Source organism: Erithacus rubecula (genome assembly GCF_903797595.1).
Source record: "Erithacus rubecula genome assembly, chromosome: 4".
Lineage (NCBI taxonomy): Eukaryota > Metazoa > Chordata > Aves > Passeriformes > Muscicapidae > Erithacus > Erithacus rubecula.
This window is the reverse complement of record NC_136686.1, coordinates 57315248-57331296: the sequence shown is the minus strand read 5'-3', so window position 1 is coordinate 57331296 and position 16049 is coordinate 57315248. Positions and strand designations below refer to the sequence as shown.

Genomic DNA, 16049 nt, shown 5'->3' with positions numbered 1-16049 from the left:
TCTTTTAGGAAAAGAAGGGACTTTCCTGCAAAATTGAGACACTTGCTGAGAAAGGGATGGAACTAAAGAGCAGTGACAGGGAGTTTATTTTTTGAAGTAATTTGCAAGGGCAAGGCATCTGTTTCCATTGGCATCAGTAGGTAGTCTTAGAAGTAGTATGTATGGTATAATGAAATGTTACAAAAACAGAGCTCATGCTAAGCACTGGTCCAGCTTCCATCAGTGGAAATGTTTGTCTCTCTGCCTTTAGAGTGCTTGAGTAATTACAGTAATTTCTAATTGCAATAATGTCAATGTGTTCTTTCTTTCCTTGGCAAGAAGGGAAGCCCTTACTGCTCAATTTCTCCCTTCTCCCTGTCTCCAGGTCTACCTGTGTTCTTAAATCAATTGCCTGTGGATAATTAGCTTTAGGTACTACATGTGGTAAGAGAAAGAATAGCAGGCTAAAAGGTGTTAAATATTTAAGCAGAAAATGAACTTAGAGACCATTATGTCAAAGGGGTTGCAAACATGTTGAAGGTCAGTGTTAAAGCTCATATAATTTTGATTTACATGATTTTTAGGCTATTTTGCAATAAGTTAAGTTGAAAGTAAGGAGATAGGAACAATTACCTGTGTAGTCCCAAGAGAAGCAGTATTTAAATAATATCAGGAAACAGCAGTGTTGCACCATTGAAAACAAACAGCATATTCACATAATTGTTCTGTAAAACTCAAAATAATCCTTTGGCTTTACATGGCATTAGTAATATTTTGCTGGAATATGTCCAGTTTTGAGTAGTGTGCTTCAAAACTGCAGAGTCTCTAAAGGAGAACATGTGATCAGAGTCCTAAAATCATGATTAATGAGAGAAGACTGAAAAGTTCTGGTTTTGTCTCAAAAGAGAAGACAAAGGGAAGAGAAGATGAATTTTTTCTAGTAAATAAGAAGTTTCTACAGAGAAATAAAGAAATAAGTTGTTCTGTCCACTGGCAATAGGACTGGAAATTATAACTTGACCTTATGGTAAAGGAAGCTTAGCTAAATAGCAGGGTAAACTTTTGTAGCACTTGTCTGGGGAGGCAGGACTGTCAGTGCTGCAGATTGTGAAGACCAGGTGATGTGAGCTCTCAGCAAATTCACTGTTTCCTCAGGAGAGGCTTTCAGCCCTGTTTTCTCTTGTCTCAGGCTGCTGTGACCATCTGCTCCCACCCACTCCACAGTAACAAAAGAAAGTTATCAGGCATGTGGGTGGATAGGGACTGAATTAATTGCAGCCACTGGACACACTTCAGCCACTTGAGTTGCCAGCTTGTGCATTGACCACTGGAAACTTGCTGGAAAAAGTCTTGCAGTCATTCAGAGCTTTGAGTCCTTGTAGCTGACAATGTCTATTTCCCAACCTAATTGTCTGGAAAATGAACCATGTAAATCTCATCTGAGTCGTGCTGTGGACTCACCTGATTTTGGATGCTTCTCCATTCCTGCCCCAGTTGTAGTGCCAGGTTCATATCCAGTGGCAACTTTTCACCTGATGCCATCTGCTTGGTGCTGAGTAATCTTTTAACTTTTCATCTGGTTTGCAGCAGCTGTGTGAGTTTCCATGGCAGAAGTCCCACCACATCCCAGGTGCTCCTCAGAGGCTGTGGATGTTTGTCATGGTTGTTGTGTCTCCCTGTTCTTACCTTCTCTACTGACAAACCTCTCTGTATTTTTCTGTCCTTATTCAAAGAGTACATGCTTTGGGAGCTATAGTTTTATCCCAAGTCGAGACATGCTTGCTCCCAGTTGTTGTCAGCAGGACAAGAGTTGCAGCAGTTAGCAGGACTTTGAGGTTTTGGTACTAATCCCATCCTGACTGCAGCACTAGAGCTTTGCTAAGCCACCTGAGAGCAGAGTTCCTCTGAGCCATGCCTCTGGTGACCATGCAGGTTATAGGACTCTCCTATTGACTTAGGCCTTCCCTCAGATGTGTGTACAGGAAATGGAGAGGAAATCCCCCATTGACTTCTCCAACTCCTTTTCACCTGTGAAAATTTTCAGGTATACATTGCCTCTGCCTTATGGGATGATCAAGTATCCAATTATTCTTTGAATATTGCAGAACTTCTTAGCTGGCCTTCCTCTTCCTGTGCCTCTGGAGAGTCAGCTTGTCTGTAATTACCAGATTCCTTTGAAAAAAATGGACACTGACAGTACTGTCAGCCTTTCTCTGACTTTTCAGGTTTATCTTATTAACATGCTTCAGGTCTTCTCATCCTGCCTGGTTCTCCCCACAGATTGTGGTGAGAAGCACCTTTCTCCTTACAACAGTCATTCACTCAGGCATGCACTGAAATATTACAACTTTCACATCTGCCTGATGTTCCCTGCTGGAGCAAAGGGGATCTAGACAGATGTTTCCTGCCATGAGCAGTAATTACTTCTCACTGTTCTCTCAGTGGTCCCTCATACAGTAGTGCTGGGAGAGCAGCCTATGGAATGCTGTGACCTTCCCTTTAGGATTGGTTTAAGTTGTGCCAGAGAGGGCTGACTGCATGAGTCTCTTATACCAAGCACAAACCTTCATGGATAGATGTGTTTGAGTCTTCATTATGAGAAATTCTGTATTGTTTACTCCAAGGTAATGTCAGTGTTTTTAGCTGCCTGGAGTTCAGGGGTTGAATACAAACACAGCTGAAGGGGCAGTGAGTAACATGAGATAAGCAACTTGCCTTTAAAAGGGAAATAACTGAAAGCTTGTATTATGTCAGTCTGCTGAAACTTCAGGTTTTATCTGAAGCTTACCAGCTGCCCAAGTGTAGAGCTCCTTCTCCCACTGTGCAGCTGCCTTGGGCTTGTTGCAGTCAGCATTGCAGTTCTGATCCCAGAAGTAACACTATCTGCTGTCATGCCCCCCTGCTTTGTCTGTTCTCAAGGCACTTCAGAACTTTCCTTCTTTCTTAGAAACAGTTTTTATTGACTCTTGGCCACAAGCATTGAGTGGGAAGAGCTTTGTTTTATAATGTCCCTCTACACACTGTCCTCTGTGAAGCCTTGATCCTTAAGCAGTATCTTAAAAAAAATAAACAAAGACCCAGGTTGTATCTGGAAAAGATTACATTCCTTTGAGTCAAATAGAAAGTTCATCCAACTTTTATTAAACACATTAGATGAGATGCTATCCTACAGATTTTTTATTGGTTTCAGCTTGCATTCAACTCAAGCTGTTCACAGCCTTTTGATATATACCACAGTACTAATGCTACCAATGAAAAATACTTAAAATATGATCCTCTTCTTGTGTTTTGTGGTATGAAAATAGAGCTCTCAACTTCTTCAGTCTCCAGGAAGGCAAGTAAATAAATAGTCAGTACTTGACTGTGTAAAGTTTTGCAGAGGTGTTACTTTCCTTTAAATCCCAGGAGTTTTAAGGGGTGGGATGGGGGGACACAATCTTTTCCCTGGGCATTAAATTGAAAAGGTGGCCACACAACTTAATGCTGTATCTGTCTTGTCCTGAACTCATGCTGCAGTCTTGACTGGTGGGTTTTGAAATGAATTCTTCCCTCCTCCCATTCTCAATCCAGGAGGCTGTTTGCTTTTGTGATTTAATCAAGTTAGCAGAGTCTTCCTCAAAATCCACTTATGTGCTCTTGGTGTTCAGAGTACAAGCAGTGAGTACAGTTAAGACCCAAGAAGTCATCAAAAGGTCTCCAGCTAAACCTTGTTGTTTGATTAGTGCCTCATACACAGAGCTATTTAAATATTGGAAATAACTTTGAACCTCCTACTAGTGATGGGCTTAATAACCTTAATATTTGTTGCACAGGCAAATTTCCAGAAGCATAAGGAACAAAACTTTTTTTCTACATTCACACAGCTAAAACAAAATGAGCAGCAGAGTTCAGACAATAATTTAGCTTTAAAATGGCTCTTGTAAATGTGTTCCTGTGTTCCTTAAACTCTTTAACTTTTTTTTGCCAAGGTGTAAGCAGTGCATGAAACCATTTACAGCACTGATTTTGTGCTTCAGTGTTTGTTTCTTGTACAGAAGTACAAGCCATAGTCACAAAAACATGAGAGAGGAGAACTGGGACCAAGCACTCCAATATGCACTTTCTGGAAGTATATCTCTGCCCTACATTTATTGTGTCCTCTCTCCCAAGGAGAAAAAGCTGTATTTTTATTGTTCTACAGCTCTGTTAAAGCTGAAATTTTCCTTTATACTTCTTTGTTGGTTCAATTTCTTGTCACCTGGAGGCTGTTTTGTGTTTAAAACCAGACTGATGAAATGTTTTAAGGGCTATCTATGCTTGAAAGATAGACTGTGTTTCAAGTTTCATTCTGTATTCTCTTATACTATTGAAAATCAAAATTGATTCAATTTTAATGGATTGCATAGCCAACACATGTCCGACTTGGTATTCATCACAGATTTAAGTCTGCAATTAGATGGGAGTAGGTCTGTGGATTCTGCTGTACTGTAGCAATGATGCTGACACTGAGACTGCTGCTGTCTGGAGCAATGAGGAGTGCAGAAAGGATGCTAGGACATCCCCAAGGGGACACCTGAAGGCATGTTGTAGTCTGATAACAGGGGACACTGCAGTGACTCTGACATTGTTAGACTCCTCTGAGATCTCTGTACTGCCAAACCATACCTCAGCCTATTGTGAATTGCTGTGGGTTTGGCCCATGAACTTAAATGAATCCCACTTAGAACTGCTAAAGCACTGAAACACTTTTGAAAAGTTCTGGCACGTAGGCCTGAGTTGTGGAAACCAATGCAATGATGTCAGTTGGAGGTTTGCCACTGTTTTTGCTGTGGCCAAAATTTAATTTCAGCTGTGCTACAGGTCAGAGCAGAGCATGTTTGCAAAGTTGGCTCAAAATCTGCTTCCCTGCCATCCCTCTTGCTATTCAAGGCTCAAATTAGTTCTAAACTTAGAATTCACACAGTTAAATGAGCACTGAAGTAATAATAAATGATATTTTGTGAAGATAAACCAAAGTGAAGGTTGATCTTGTGATAAAGGCACCGATTTGGGACTTTAAAGATCCCAGTTTAATTCCCAATATGGACACAAATCTTTTGTATGAATTTGGAAGGTCCCTTATTCTCTCTTGGCCTCAGCTTCTTAATTTTAAAATGAGACTAAGTTGAACTCTCCTCTTTGTTATAAGGTGAGCTTTTCAGAGCATGAATGTGGATACAAAATTCATGTGAAACATGTAACAAGACAGATACCTCAGGGCTGTGGGAGCTTTTTTAGTCCATTATCATAAGGAAACAGTAATAGTAGCAAAACTTCAGGTCATCTGGACAATCAGATTTTACCGTGTCTCCTTTCAGTGTTTAAAATTAAAATATTTGAAATTACTTAGCCAGTTTAGTATCTCATGCAGAGTCATGGTTTAACCAGAACTGGCTATTGAGGAGCACCAGACAGCCACTCACTCCCCACCAGTGGGGTGGGGGAGAGAAACAGAAAAGTAAAAGTGAGAAAATTCATTGGGTGGAATAAAGAGACTTTGAGATTAAGACAGTTGGATGGATAAAGCAAAAGCTGTGCACACAAGCCAAGCAAAATAAGGGATCCTTTCACTACTGCCTGGGGCAGTTCAGCCATCCCAGGAAAGCAGGGATGTATCTCATGAACAGGTTCTGGGTCAGACAAATGCCATCACTCTGAATGTCCCCTGCTCCTCCTTCTGCCAGCTCACCATACAGTTCAGAACATCCCTTTGGTCATTTGGGGTCAGCTGTCCTGGCTCTGTCCCCTCAGCTGATTGTGCCCCCAGCCTCCCCCCTGGCAGGGCAGCATTAGAAGCAGAAAAGGCCTCAATGCTGTGAAAGGGCCACTGAGAAATACCAAATTTAATATATTGTCAACACTGTTTTCAACAGAAATCTAAAACATGGTCCATCCCAGCTATTATTAAAAAAAATAACACTATCCCAGAGAAAACCAGTGCATGTAGGGTTTGTGTGGCAATGTTTTAGTAGTGGGGGGGTTTATGTCCTGCAGAGCCAGTGCCAGCCTGCTCAAGGTGGACCCACCACTGGCCAGGGCTGAAGCCATCAGCCATGGTGAATTACACAGCTAAAGGGGAAAACCCTACTGCACAGCAGCAGCTGGAGAGAGGAGTGAAAATGGGACAGCACCAGCCCTACCACTATGCAGGCCAGTGCAGAAGCAGGGGCAGGGGGTGCTCCAGATGCCAGAGCAGAGATTCCCCTGCAGGGGTCCAGAGATCCTCCTGCATTGTGGAGAACTCCATGTCAGAGCAGGGGAAGAGCATGAGGAGCTCTCCTGCAGAGGAAGGAGTGGCAGAGATAATGTGTGAACTCACCAAAACCCTCATTCTCTGTCCCCTCTAGTAGGCAGGAAGTAGAGAAATTAGCAGTGAAATTAATCCTGGAACAAAGGGAGGGGTGAGTGGGATATGTTTTTAAGATTTGGCTTTATTTCTTATTATCCTTCTCTGATTTGATTTGGAATAAATGAAATTATTTTTTTCTCAAGTCAAGTCTGTTTTCCCTGTGACAGTAACTGGTGACTGAACTCTCCCTGTCCTTATCCTGACCCATGAGCCTTTTGTTATATTTTCTCTGGCCAATTATTTTGAGGAAGAGAGTGGTAGAGTGGCTTTGGGTACCCACCTTAACACATTTCTTAGCTTAGAATAAAAACTGCAGTACTATATAATAAAAACCACTACTCTATTGTAAAGATGTATTATGGGAAATTGGATTAATGCAAAAAAAAAAAAACTGTATCAAGAAGGAAAGGTCAGAAGTCTTTGCTAAAAGTACACAAACTCTACCAAGTAAAAGTGCTATAAATGCTTCCAGGGAGCTTGGAAAAAAATGACAATGTGAAGATGATATATTTACTGTGTGTCAAATTAAACTAAGACAACTCTCTTTTCCAGGTCACATGAATCAAAGGGATGAAACAGACAAATGGATTAAGGCTGACACACAAAATGGCAAAGTGTATCTTAAAAGCCAAAGCTGGATCCAGTCTGTCAAGCTGAAGAGTTCTTAAAGGTGAAATAGGTTAAAGAGATTAAATCAAGAAACTACAAAGGAACATTTCTGTAAAATTATGAAACTTTTTGGATGAATATTCTTCATATAAAAGAGAAACTATTAAAAATGAGAGCATTTTAACCCAAGACTTGCCTGTGACAGTGCTGGTGCTAAACAGTTTGGTTTACTATTTGTGCCTTTCAGGAATGAGATGATCTTATATATTCAGAATTTATATAATTTGACCCACTTACCATATCAGTTTAAAAGCAGGTAGCTTTCAAACAGAAGTTTGGAGTTGTCATTTAAAGATTAAAAAAAAAGTATTTTTTCAACACTTCCAAGATGACATGCTTACAAGCTCTTATTACACATTTAAATTAAATGTCTCAATACTGTGGGTATTCTGCTGTTAATGCAAAATGCAGAGAATTTTCGTCAACCAAATTTTGTCTTGGATAGGAAAAAATCACTTTCAGTGTAGTTCTTATGTGGTCTCATTTGGTGTTTGAACCCTGAGGAGTTTCTGCCTTGGTGATGGGTACCCTCTGTGTAAAAATACTGCTGTGAAATGGCAGAACTTGCTCCATGTCATCCTGAACCTCTGGTTTGTGGATAGAAAGAAGAACTCCAGCTATGTCTACCACTGCTCATTTGCAAAGAAAAGCTTTTAAAATAAATAAAAGTGCAATGGGTCTGGCTGATTCCAAGGAGGAACACTTCAACTGGACTTCAGGGGAGAGTCCACATGAACATTCTCCTGAAGGAAAAGCTGCTGTAGAAAGGAAGTGTTGCCCTGGTAAAGGAGAACTGGAATCTCTTTGTTTGCAGTGACTTAAAACCCTGTCCTGCAAAGCTGCCAGGCAGCTCTTGGAGGCAGGAAGGCAGAGGAGGGAGGTGAGGGGAGCAGGTAGACCCTGCACAAGGACAGGCCAAATTTCTGTGGGGGATTCTGTGTTACTGAAATACAAGCACACAGTAAAGTAAATGGAGCTTTTACAAGCCTTTCCATACCTCTCTATGGCACCTTATAAAAGCAGCAGTGAAATTTGTGTTTTGAGCTGAAATGTAAGAATCCCTGCCAGGTGAGGAGCAGGAGAGAATTCAGACTTTAAGTTTTGTATATAGGTGTATATACTTTAGGTCATAATGGTAAATTATGAGATTAACTTCTCCTTTGCCACAGGATTCTGCAGGAGGTATAATTGCCCACAGCTAATGGAATTCAAGAGTCAAGGACAGCATATCTACTGTAATTCAGGGTGGTTAAAAACTCCACTTCCTGGTTACTGTTGTATGTACTGTTTGTTGGAGTGAGATGAGCACTGATACATATGACAAATTATATGTATTTTTAATATAAACACTAATATATAAAATATTTCTAGTAGTATTACTAAAGGCATTGCAATATTATTAGATGTGAGTTGTTATTATACTTTTAAAAGTTACAAAATCAATAAATTGTAATCTTCTTGGATATCCAGAAAAATTTTTGAAACTAATGATTTCTATGCCCTGCTGCAGCCAAAGTAAAAAAAGCACCTCGAAATTCACACCAGATGAAAACATAAAAACAGTCTAGTAGGTGCTTCACAAGATCAAATCCCTTAAATGGTCCCATTATTCACCTGAAATAAAAAGTCTGTCAGCCTCTAAGATTAAGGTTGTGTTAAGGGAGAACATAGTAAGAAAACATGTTATTTGTTCCATATTCAAAAGAAAGCAAACTCAGGCTTTGAATTATTCATTTTCTAAATCCAGCAAGAATTAAGCATCATGATTGTTAGTTACTTGCTTAAAGAAGTTTAAATCAACCAGCAGAAAAATTGTGCTACCACTAAGGCAACTGCTTCATTCCAGGTTAATACATGCTGAGACCAGCTAGAATGTTAATCTAAGGGTCAGGAATGGTTGAAGGAGGACAAATCCTTGGGAGTTTCCCCAAAGGCATTGAACAGTGTCTTGTTCTGCTATTATGAGGTGAAACTGTTATTTTTCTCTAGACAAGGGAACATCAGTAGGTTATCAGCAATTTGAATGGTGAATCCTTTGTGTGCTGATACATCTTTTTTGTCTATTTGATGAGAAGACATTCTTGTAACTGGAGCAAATTTATACTTTAACGTTTTTCATCTGTGCTCCCTTTAATTTGGTTCTCCTGTTCTTGCAGCTGCCAGCCAACCCAGTTTAGACCTGCAGACATGAACATCAGCTTGTTTAGAGAGCTGGACTCAGCCCAAGAGGCTTTTATGAAATTAAGGGCTCTGGGTGCACAAGTAACTGTTGAGAAGTGGAGAATTGTGCATAATGTATGGGTGTATTTGTGTATTAAACAATCTGTAGTCACTACCTACTCACTGCTCTCAATTCCTCAGGAAGGCTGTGCTTGATGAGTACCAGCCACATCAAGTGTGAAGTTCTCTGGGGAGTCAGAGTGTTTATGTCCTGGAGAGGACCTTCATGTCATACAAGAACCTCAAACATGCAAATTTATTCATTGCTTACTTTGCACGGGACTACAAAACTTTCATTATTGAAAGATGAAGCCAGCTTGAATCACCATCTGAGACACAGCAGTGCTGTCTGAGTGCAGCTGTCTTGCTTGAAGGCATTCATACTCCTGTGAGAAAGATTTGCTATGCTTCCTTACTAATGCAACAAATGGCCTTTTATTAAAGAGTGATTAGTTTTAATAAAAAATAACACAGTGGTCTTTTCATGCTCTAGAGAAAAACCCTTGAACTGTAGAGATGTTGCACAATTTCTTCATTTTTCATTTTAAATAATTTGTTTTTTCAGGCTCTGATCTGTATTTTTTGGTGAAAGTGGTTATGTTACCAGCCCAGTCATAGCCAAGGCAGGAGGGAGGGTCAGCATCATTATGTCCCTGTTTCTCCAGTTCAGCTGTGGATTTCACGACAGCTTGTCTACAACAAGAGTTTGAAAATAATAATGACAAAATAAATTTTTTCAGAGTCTGTTTTTACAAAGAACACTAAAAACAGTTTAATGAGGAAAAGTTCCTTGTTTTAACTAATGCTATCAATATTATAAGGGTGTTGTGGAAAATAAACCCGAGGATAATTGGTTAGGACATAGAGTCAGAGGATGAATTAGGCTGGAAGAGGCCTCTGGAGACCATTTCAACCTGATGTTTCTTTAAATGTATCCAACTAAACCAGGTGAGTCATGGCTTTGCCAGATGAGTTCTGAATCTCTTTAGGGATGAAGGTTGCACAGTCTCTGGGATCCTCTTTAAGAGTTTGACCAGCTTCCTGGTTAAAAAATTAAAGTTTCCTTATAATCAGAATATAATTAGAATTTTACATATGCCACTTGTCCTATCAGTGCACCTTTAACAATGGTCTGGCTCTGTCTTCCCTTCTGTATGCTCTGATGAGTTAGAGACAGCAATAATATCTCCTCCATGTCGAGCCTTCTCCTGGGACTTACTAAAACAATTCTCTGAAGGTTATTCACACATCTCATGCCCCAGCACTTTAATGGTCTTGGCAATTTCATCCACATTTGCTTTAGTGTATCAGCATCTGCCTGAACACACATCTGATTAGGTGATACCACTGGAATAATAACATTCTCTTTGGAAGGAAATATAAAACCAAACAAGATAAATAAATCAGCTACATCCAAAGGTATTACAGCATCTCCAGGACGTTTTCTCATAGCTCTGTTGGAAGGTTATAGTAACTGCAGGTCCCTCTCTTTTGTTTTTCTGTTTGAACCAGAGTCTGGCACCTCCAAATATTTTTATTCTTTCCTCATTCACCTTCTGCTTGTTTTTTCAGCCAGCCTCTACAGCAGTTATCTTCTGTCACCCACCTCTTTAAATGTGTATTGTTTCAGAAATGGAACTGAGTACACAATGGGCAGTGCTACAAGAGATTTATGGTTACCTGCATTTACTGGCACTGGCCCTGGGCCTGTCCCAGGGTTTGTGTTTTGCATCTTCTGTAACAATTAAACCAGAAGAGAGTTGTCTGTGATACCCAAATCCACCCATAACCCCTCAATCTCCCCTAATATTTTGTGGCCACTGCCCTTTTACAGCATTTGAACACAAAACTAATAAAATACATCAAAATTTGAGAAAATCAGGCCTCCTGAGTGAGACAGTCTAAAAAGAAGTGTCTTCCTCTTCTTCAACCCTCCCTTTATTTTTGGCATTGTCAATCCAGCAATTTTCATTACCTTCCCAAGTTGAAGAAACTGAACCCACCACTTCAGTCTTGTGAATGTCTCTTTCTTTCCATGCCTTGTGTGACCTGGCTGCCAGCCTGGTGCTGCTGAGCAGAGCACCCTCCTGCCTGGCCTCCCTCCCTGCCAGCTCTGAGCTCCAGAATCCCCCTGTGCTGAGTGTACTCCAGTGCTGCTGGGGAAGAGCCAACTCTGCATCTCCCATCCTCTCCAGGAGATGCAACCTGCTCTGGTGTGTCACAGCCACAGCAAGGCAGTCTCACCCTGCTGGCCAACTCCTAAGCTCTGGGAATATGTAATATACAGCATCCAGACAATACTAGAAAAAAATACAAATTGAAGTGCTCTGTTATCTGCCAGTAATGCTGCTACAGTGTTTTTTGCATTATTTTCCCAAAGTGGAAATGCTGGAGATGGTTACAAGAGGCAGATGTGCCCAGCTGTAATGCTTGCACCCACTACAGCAGGAAAGGGGAAGTGGGCAGGAGTGGAAAAGAGACAGAATTAGTAAAGCAAGAAGGCCTTGTTTTCAACCACTGCAGGATGTTTTTTTAATGAAAAGTCCAACACCGACACACTCTATGAACCACATGAACACAAGGCTGCATCTGTTTTTATATTAGGGAGGCCTGTGCCATTGAGGAATGTGTGCACAATTTATATGAGCTATAAGCTCTGACCTATAAAAAATCAACTCATCCAAGTCCAAATTCCTGTTTTTATGGAAAATGCAATGTATAGCGGCTGTCTGAAGCATGTATAAGGGGAGCTGTTACTATTTTTTTGGAAACTTACAGTGTCCCATGCCTGGAGCTACAGTTGAGTGGTTTGCCAGAAGCAGCCATTCATTAATCATCAACACATGGTAAAAAGATTGTTTATTTAAGATATACTGTACTATGACAGAGCCTGTTTGTTTATTTATTTATTTGCTGTCTTAAATGAGCACTTTGATGAATAAAGGTATCTCAGCCGAAATTACAGTTATCTCTGGCAAAACAACTATCTCTTGGTATAAGTCAGACAAAAGTACTGGCCCAAACACAGGGTTTGAGCAGCACTGGAAAACCTAATTGAATCCTTACTCAAAGCTTGAAACCATTTCACTGAGAGAGGGTAACTGGGAAATACAGTTCTGCAACATGTCTGGATCCTGAGCCATTCCAAATTTCAGCAGTTTTTCAGAATCACAGAATGTGCAGACTTGGAAGAATCATCAGCACCAGAATCATCAAGTCCAACTCCCAGCTCTGCACAGCACCATCCCCAAGAGTCACATCATGTGCCTGACAGCATTGTCCAAACACTTCTGGAACTCTGTCAGGCTGGTGCTGTGACCACTGCCCTGGGGACCCTGTTCCTGTTTGGGTCCATCATAATAAAAAGTAGAGGTTTCGAAGAAAACTTTTTGAGATGAAGTTACAACAGTAAAAAATAATGGAAAACAAAAACTCAAACATGGCAGAAATATTCATAGTGCAAGTACAGGAGAAATTAAGCAACTGGAAGCAGGGAGCTAATGGGAAAAGCAGGAAGCATCCTGCAGTTATGCTCCAGGTTACAAAATGTGGTAAGACTACATAGGATCTGAACTACTCTGAGGTGTATGTCAGCTGCAGTATTTTTATCATTTTATGGCATCCAGATCCTGTGCACTCAGTGGCTGAAATATGGCACTCCAGGAGTCTCTGTGTCACTTCCAAAAAGAGATTTACAGCCTGTGAGAAGACAGTACTGTATTTTTGTTGCTTATTAAACAGAAGACTTAAGAGTAATTGTTGTTGGTCTTTTACCAAATCACGTGTAGGAGGTCTTCATTTCTGATTTCATATTTGTTGACACCTTGACACCTGAATATTTGGATAACACCTAAGAAATTCTGCTTTTTCAGGAAAAAAAAGAGTTCTTGCAATCTCCTTTCTAAGCAACAGCAGCCATCAGAAAACACAGCAGCAAAACCAAACAAAGATGAGAGTCTTCTCCAAATGTCAAATGTATTGTGACTATCATGACCTAATGTAATTTTTGTTTAAAAGGCAAAAGTTGTAAGAGGAATTTTTGAGGGGTCACTTGTTAATAGTGTAGTCATGAGTTTAGGAGAAATGTAACCAGTATTATGTTAGTGCAGACAAAAAAGAAGGAAACACCTAATTTTGCTCTCAAAGAAGATCTTTTGGAGGAACCAAACTGTTACAGATGAGATGTAGTTTGGGGAAAGCACAAGACTAGTTGGCTTCTCTGTCAATGACACATTTCCTTTCTCATTTTGCATCTAGAAATGTTAACACAATGTTTTACAGGGAACAGAAGCATTTCTCTAAAGATGCCAGAGTGTTATTTCCCGTAGGAGTAGTCCTAAGCAAATCAAACTGACAAAACCTTTTCCTACATTTTAGAAAGCAGTGAGTTAGGTTTCTTTTCTCTAGCAGAAGAAATCAATTGCACCATTACTATGAACTTCCACATTAGATTATCCGTGATTCTTTCTGCTATTTTGAAACTGGATTAACTGAAAGGTCATTAGCCTCTGGATAGAGAAATATGCGGCAGGATACCAGGCCACAGATCTTTTCTTTCTTCTAACAGTTATTAAACCTGGAAGCAGGGCAATATGTTGGCAAATACAATCTCAAAATCTACCTGATACTGGAAAGAAGGAATAATTGAAAGTGCATAATTGTTTCCTATGAAGATGCATTGGACTGAAACTTGAAGAACTTCATGGCTCCACAAGTTTTCTATTTTAATCTATCAAAACAGCAAAAATAAAAAAAGCCATGAAAAATAATGTGGCACAATACATGAGATATGACTCAATACTTGTAAGGTTTAGTCAATTAAGAAATGTCTGTTAGGACTGGTTAGTGTTTAACAATAAATAATGGGGAATTTATTTGGAACAATGAAGTAGTGTTCTATGCCATGGATATTTTAGGACAACATTAAACTAAAACCATTTTTCTTCTATTGCTTATTTAGAACCTAAGCCACTAGCATATTTAATTCTCCAGATGAGTGTGATTTTTACATAGATGACTTCTTCCATCTTCCTAAACAGGCAAATAAATGTCTCCATAATGAAGGTTTCACTCCCAGAGAACATAAATTATATCTGAAATTAGTCTTTACCTTCTATGAAAATCTAAGAACCTGAAAATGGTTTTAAGAGTTAGTCTGAAAAGAGAGAATGAGGGCCCATTGTTTGTCTTTCTGATAATCTGTTGCTTGTCATTCATTACTAAAAGCATACAAGTTGTGAAAGAAACACAGTTTTATAGAAATATAAGACAGTGACAATACTGACATTGCTTTTGATGTTGAAAAGCTACTGCAAGATAAGTAGCTATAGAATCATGCCATATTTTACTGTGCTTTTGATGTAATTATTGGCAGAAGATAATTTTTTTATCATCTTTGCCATATTGGCCTTGAACTGCAATTAAAAAAAGATTTTCCTAATCTGGGAAACATGAAGGATGTGGAACATATCTGAATCTATCTGTGAACTCCCTTTTGTCTTCTGAATATCATTCCATCTGGATGCAGCCAGTATATTCTGTGACCTAGCAAAGTCTAGGGTGGGGTGGGGTATCTTTGGACCTGTTGGAAGGAACAAGCAAAAAATGTTCAGGAATACATTATTCTGCATAATCAATCCACCTAATAGGTGTTGTCCCAGACTCAGATGGTGCAGGATAGGAGTCTCCTATCACTAAATATATGGTGTAAAGGGTTAGAGACTGAGGCTGGCAAGGAAAAGAGCCATGCACTGTCCAGAAAATGAGACTCAAGAAAATAAAATTGGCAAAGTTCTAAACATAACAAAAAGGGCAAAGATAACACTGGGTGGAGACTTGTGTCTCATGGTTGCTTTTTTGTTTTGCAGAGATGTGTAACTCTCCAGGGTTATCTTCAGAGTAAAAATAACTGATTGGGAAATTCCTTGGCTGAGTTAGAAGAGTTTAATCAAGACCTTTGGAGAACCATTGCACATGGGACTCTGAGGCAGAAGCATAATCCTGGGTCATCCCAGGCCACAATAATGCAAATGGGTTTATGAGAAGTTGTGTCAGCTACTTGATGATGGCTCACCCAACACAAATTGTAATTTGCACCAATTTCTGTTCCCTTCTACAGGAAGATGATCAGGAAGCAGAATCAGAAAGGGCTGATACACTGTTGCTGCTCTAAAGAGAGATATGAAGTCACAGAATAAACAAGTCAACAGCAGTAAACAGAGGAAAAAAAATAATATGAGAAAAACCGTAAATCAAAAAACTATGGAGAGATTAAATGAATCTGAATTAATTTAATTATTATTTCAATTACTACTGTTACACACCAATCATTCAAAGCACTTTCTGTATCTAAAAGGGGTTTAATTAGAAGTAGAGATTTTAAGGAGGAAGTTCTGAGATGACATTGAGAAAACTACTTCTGAGAGAAGTGAAGAAAATAAGACCAATGACAGCAGAATTGTTTGTGGTAAGACAGTGAAATAGTAGATGAGGGTTTGGAAAGTGTGAAGCACACTGGAAATACCTTTTGAGTTATGAAGCAAATATATGGGTCTTGTGGTCCCTAAAGCAACTATTACACCCTGGAATGGTTTAGCAGGAAGCACAGTATTTACAGAGGAGTTAGCTCTGTTCATTAGCTCTATTAGAGCTCTCCTAGTATAGGCTATCTATACAGGATGGTGTATATTTCTTACTCTTATGAAGTTTTATTAAGTTACTTACTCAGATATATCAACCATGTCTAAACTTCAATTCCTTTCCAGTTTCAGGCCATGTGACATGTCTTGCCACTGTGCTGTTCTAGGTGTACAGG

At 39.7% G+C, this 16049-nt stretch overlaps 1 protein-coding gene across 1 annotated transcript in view; it reads left to right on the top strand.

Annotated features, from left to right (window-relative positions):
* Positions 1 to 7144, top strand: part of FAM185A (family with sequence similarity 185 member A) — a 34857-nt gene extending 27713 nt beyond the window's left edge. The window contains exon 8 of the mRNA XM_079303182.1: positions 6899 to 7144. Within this exon, the coding sequence (XP_079159308.1) occupies positions 6899 to 7014 (116 nt within the window). The 3' untranslated portion in view covers positions 7015 to 7144. The remainder of the gene's footprint in view (positions 1 to 6898) is intronic.
* Positions 7145 to 16049: the final 8905 nt, after the last annotated feature.